Source organism: Eptatretus burgeri, chromosome 17 (genome assembly GCF_056783735.1).
Source record: "Eptatretus burgeri isolate ZD-2024b chromosome 17, Ebu_testis_v1, whole genome shotgun sequence".
NCBI classification, from domain to species: Eukaryota; Metazoa; Chordata; class Myxini; order Myxiniformes; family Myxinidae; genus Eptatretus; species Eptatretus burgeri.
In genome coordinates, this window is record NC_140977.1 from 11,909,577 (window position 1) to 11,915,436 (window position 5,860).

The following is a 5,860-nucleotide window of genomic DNA, read 5'->3' on the forward strand; positions in this document are numbered from 1 at the left end:
CTAATTCCCTCCCCCTCAACCCCAAACCCGACAATCTCTCTTGGTTAATACTTACTAATTCCCTCCCCCTCAACCCCAAACGCAACAATCTCTCTTGGTTAATATTTACTAATTCCTTCCCCCTCAACTCCAAATCCGACAATCTCTCTTGGTTAATATTTACTAACTCTCTCTCCCTAAACCCCAAACCCAACAATCTCTCTTGGTTAATATTTACTAATTCCCTCCCCCTCAACCCCAAACCCTACAATCTCTCTTGGTTAATATTTACGAATTCCCTCCCCCTCAATCCCAAACCCAACAATCTCTCTTGGTTAATATTTACTAACTCTCTCCCCCTCAACCACAAACCCGACAATCTCTCTTGGTTAATATTTACTAATTCCCTCCCCCTCAACCCCAAACCCGACAATCTCTCTTGGTTAATACTTACTAATTCCCTCCCCCTCAACCCCAAACCCAACAATCTCTCTTGGTTAATATTTATTAATTCCTTTCACCTCAACCCCAAACCCAACAATCTCTCTTGGTTAATATTTACTAATTCTCTTCCCCCTTCAACCCCAAACCTGACAATCTCTCTTGGTTAATATTTACTAATTCCCTTCACCTCAACCCCAAACCCTACAATCTCTCTTGGTTAATACTTACTAATTCCCTCCCCCTCAACCCCAAACCCGACAATCTCTCTTGGTTAATATTTATTAATTCCTTTCACCTCAACCCCAAACCCTACAATCTCTCTTGGTTAATATTTACTAATTCCCTCCCCCTCAACCCCAAACCCAACAATCTCTCTTTGTTAATATTTATTAATTCCCTTCACCTCAACCCCAAACCCAACAATCTCTCTTTGTTAATATTTACTAATTCCCTCCCCCTCAACCCCAAACCCGACAATCTCTCTTGGTTAATATTTACTAATTCCCTCCCCCTCAACCTGACAATCTCTCTTTGTTGATATTTACTAATTCCCTTCACCTCAACACCAAATCCTACAATCTCTCTTGGTTAATATTTACTAATTCCTTTCCCCTCAACCCCAAACCCAACAATCTCTCTTGGTTAATATTTACTAATACCCTCCCCCTCAATCCCAAACCCAACAATCTCTCTTGGTTAATATTTACTAATTCCCTCCCCCTCAACCCCAAACCCGACAATCTCTCTCGGTTAATATTTACTAATTCCCTCCCCCTCAACCCCAAACCCAACAATCTCTCTCGGTTAATATTTACTAATTCCCTCCCCCTCAACCCCAAACCCGACAATCTCTCTTGGTTAATACTTACTAATTCCCTCCCCCTCAACCCCAAACCCGACAATCTCTCTCGGTTAATATTTACTAATTCCCTCCCCCTCAATCCCAAACCCAACAATCTCTCTTGGTTAATATTTACTAATTCCCTCCCCTCAACCCCAAACCCAACAATCTCTCTCGGTTAATATTTACTAATTCCCTCCCCCTCAACCTCAAACCCGACAATCTCTCTTGGTTAATACTTACTAATTCCCTCCCCCTCAACCCAAAACCCAACAATCTCTCTCGGTTAATATTTACTAATTCCCTCCCCCTCAACTCCAAACCCGACAATCTCTCTTGGTTAATATTTACTAATTCCCTCCCCCTCAACCCCAAACCCTACAATCTCTCTTGGTTAATATTTACTAATTCCCTCCCCTTCAACCCCAAACCCTACAATCTCTCTTGGTTAATATTTACTAATTCCCTCCCCCTCAACCCCAAACCCTACAATCTCTCTTGGTTAATATTTACTAATTCCCTCCCCCTCAACCCCAAACCCAACAATCTCTATTGGTTAATATTTACTAATTCCCTTCACCTCAACCCCAAACCCTACAATCTCTCTTGGTTAATATTTACTAATTCCCTCCCCCTCAACCCCAAACCCTACAATCTCTCTTTGTTAATATTTACTAATTCCCTTCACCCCAACACCAAATCCGACAATCTCTCTTGGTTAATATTTACTAATTCCCTCCCCCTCAACCCCAAACCCAACAATCTCTCTTGGTTAATATTTACTAATTCCCTCCCCCTCAATCCCAAACCCAACAATCTCTCTTGGTTAATATTTACTAATTCCCTCCCCCTCAACCCCAAACCCTACAATCTCTCTTGGTTAATATTTACTAATTCCCTCCCCCTCAACCCCAAACCCTACAATCTCTCTTGGTTAATATTTACTAATTCCCTCCCCCTCAACCCCAAACCCAACAATCTCTCTTGGTTAATATTTACTAATTCCCTCCCCCTCAACCCCAAACCCAACAATCTCTCTTTGTTAATATTTACTAATTCCCTCCCCCTCAACCCCAAACCCTACAATCTCTCTTGGTTAATATTTACTAATTCCCTCCCCCTCAACCCCAAACCCTACAATCTCTCTTGGTTAATATTTACTAATTCCCTCCCCCTCAATCCCAAACCCAACAATCTCTCTTGGTTAATATTTACTAATTCCCTCCCCCTCAACCCCAAACCCTACAATCTCTCTTGGTTAATATTTACTAATTCCTTCAACCTCAACCCCAAAACCCTACAACCTCTCTTGGTTAATATTTACTAATTCCTCCCCTCAACCCCAAACCCTACAATCTCTCTTGGTTAATATTTACTAATTCCTCCCCTCAAACCCCAAACCCAACAATCTCTCTTGGTTAGTATGTACTAATTCCCTCCTCCTCAACCCCAAACCCAACCCCCACCCTCCTCCCATACCCTCCTCCCCCCCTACCCTCCTCCTCAACCCCAAACCCAACCCCCCCCACCCTCCTCCCCTAAATTTTCAGCCTTTTTAATCACAATTCTTGTAGAGTTTGTAAATCAACATAAAAACCTCTCTCAGCACAGAAGGATTCCGAAGGTGTCGAGGTGATAATAACAAAGATTAGATAAAAGAGGGAGTAGTATTTAATGTTTAACGAATCTGCTCTCAGGAATCCAAATCACCGTCCGAGCTCCGATTACAACGAACGGAATCGCTTCACCGGCTCAGGACGTCGACCCGGACATCGTGGGATTCCCCATATAAATTATATTATTCATTTAAATAGAGAACACCGCACGGACCCCGCACGGGAACCAGAGCAGCACGTATCCCGAGATGGAACAAGAACTTGTCCATGTTGAGCGAACACCACGTACCGGGTCCCAACACGTTCTTCTCGTGTCGAGCGAGTGTGGGTCCGCGGTCTGAGGGAGAACCTCCCGGACCGAGCAAGTTTCCTCCATCGGGGTTCGCTCTGTGCTCTTCACTGGACACATCTTGTTCCATCGTGAATAGTATAGTACAGTAGAGTACAGTACAGTGCGGTACAGTAGAGTACAGCGTCGTGCAGTCGAACAACAGTATCCGAGTGAGGAGGTGCACTCACTCAATGAGATCTCTGAGGAGGTTCTCAGCAATCTCATCAATTCCAATCCGCAGATTCGCCACAGATCGACGACGTCGTTAAACACATTCAGGTTTTGTTTAAAAACTAAAAACGAAGAAGAATTCTTGATCGAACCCCAATGGAGAACGAGAACCCACGGGCTCGTGTTTGGACCTTGAACATCAAAAACGGGACAATCATCTTCAATAAAATATGATGAAAAGGTCAATCCTGCAGATGCTCCATTGATCTTTGGTGTGCAGTTTTTTTTTTTTTTTTTTTTTTTCTCTCTCTCTCTCTCTCTCTCTCTCTCTCTCTCTCTCTCTCTCTCTCTCTCTCTCTCTCTCTCTCTCTCTCTCTCTCTCTCCCCTCCCCCCCCCAAGAAGGGCACTCGGTGGAGCGCATACCTCCAGCACGTAATGTCTGATCCATGACAACATGTTGGACCCAATACATGTTTGAAATATCATGGTATAGACAGTATTATGTCGTTTTTGTCCCGATCTCTCATTGGTGAAGAATCACTATAAACACTAAATAATTCTCGTATCCAGATCCGGATTCGGATCTTCACCGAAATCGGATCAATTCCTTCCTTGTCAAACTCCGAACATGTCCACAAAATTTCTTCCGAATCCGTTTACAACTTTTTGAGATATCCTGCTCACAAACAAACAAACAAATGAAATTGCTCGTTGAGCAAGGAATTGCCGGAGTAACTTTGTCATACCTCCATGATCTCTGAAAAAAACAAAAACCTGGAGTTTGATTTTTCAAGGTCACCAGATTTGCCTTGACCTTGTGACTTCAAATAGTGACAAGCTATCCATGCGCGAGATCAAACCTCCCTGGAATGAAACCAATAACAACAAATTTACAACACTTGAACTTTGTTGCCATGGTAACCGGAAGTGGCTGGACCAAATTTCATCATTTTTGGCATATAATAGGACACTCGTACCAAGATACCACGTGCCAAATTGGAAGTCAATCGGGATCGAAATGACGTTTTTATCGCAATTTGAAAGTTTTGACCCGACCCCCCTGACATTCGACCCCCGACCACCAAGTAGGGTGTTGGTGTGACACCCCAAATGAGACATATGGTTGGATGCAGAATTGGAAGATGCACATTTTGGATTTGGTTTGAAGTCAATACGACTATTTTAGCGGACATAATCGCAAAAATAAGAATTTCAGTTTTTCGGTGACCTTGACCTTGACCTTTGACCTAGATTCACCAAAAACGACAAGTGTCTGAGTTGGACCATGGCCAATGTCTGTAACCCAGTTTAGTCATGATCGCTGAAACGGTGTAGCTGTTACAGGGTAAACAAACAGACAGACAGACAGACACACATCATGACACACACAACCGACCAAAATAATTGCCGAAATCCGAAGGATTCCGGCAATTAACAGACAGACAGAAAGGGGTGAAAACATAACCTCCTTCACCTTCAGTGGTGGAGGTAATAATGATGAGACGGAGATGAATCACCAAAGTACCGGCGGAAACGTAATGCTAATTAGCTGAGGGCTAGTTGAGGAGAGGGAGAAGGGGGGGGGGTGGTTTTCATGATGACTCAATGTTTACTGTGGTACAGTTGTCACATAGTTAAGTCATCATAGTCAAAATAGACATAAAGTTCGGACAAATTCTGTCTGCAAATATTGCATTGGTTGACCTGATGGACGTTTCATTGCACGAAGGTGAGCTTACCTGAGTCCTCTACTCAGGATTTTAAACCAGCCAATATGATATTGATCTGCACACAGGATTATTCAGTCAATGGTGACCAATTGCGGAGGCCCAGGGGATAGTCGTCATGCTATGTACATTCTTACAAGCTTAAGTTGGTTGTCTCTGTTCGGATGACTGACCCCATCTGATTCCCAAAGGGACGTGTTGCTCAATGTGATCCTTCAATCTCAAGGATGTGCGGCCCACGTACCGAGCATCACACTGGCACTGAAATTCGTAAATAATCTTATTTATATGAGAGGCGGGCAAAACATCTTTTTGGACTGACAGAAGCAACCGGCGGGTGGTGAAAATCACTTGTGGTTGAACAGCAGAGTGAGAATGGGACACTAGCTGTTTGATCTGGTTTTCAAACTATTGAGACACTTTGCCTTTCCAAGGTAGACGTAGGTATACCGGACATTTACCAGGTCCGATTCTAGGATTCTTTGGTGGGTTTCGGAATTTGTATATATATATATATATATAAAAGCCTGGTGTTGGCGCAGTGGTTAGGGCAGCGGCTTGGGATCCAAAAGGTCCTGAGTTCAAGCCCCGTTGGGCCACTGAATTAATACACCAGGGGGTTGACTCAGCCTGTCATCTTTCCGAGGTCGGCGAAATGAGTACCAGTGTACTGGGCCGGTGTATACCCCGGTTAAAATAGGTGTACCATATCCCTGTGTTTTAAGAGGCGACCAGGGTTGCGTCAGGAAG

General features: G+C 43.6%; 1 protein-coding gene across 3 annotated transcripts in view; it reads right to left on the bottom strand.

Annotated features, from left to right (window-relative positions):
- Window positions 1–3,532, bottom strand: part of LOC147009323 (uncharacterized) — a 40,094-nt gene extending 36,562 nt beyond the window's left edge. For 2 of the 3 annotated variants that reach the window (XR_015052827.1, XM_085861814.1), the window contains exon 1: window positions 3,170–3,459. Coding sequence is in view for 2 of the 3 variants with exons in the window: in XM_085861814.1 (XP_085717940.1) it covers window positions 3,170–3,299 (130 nt within the window). In the remaining variant the exon portion in view is untranslated. Of the gene's footprint in view, window positions 1–3,169 lie in introns of all 3 variants that reach the window. The other variant, XM_085861816.1, reaches the window with a different exon arrangement.
- Between the last annotated feature and the right edge of the window lie 2,328 nt (window positions 3,533–5,860).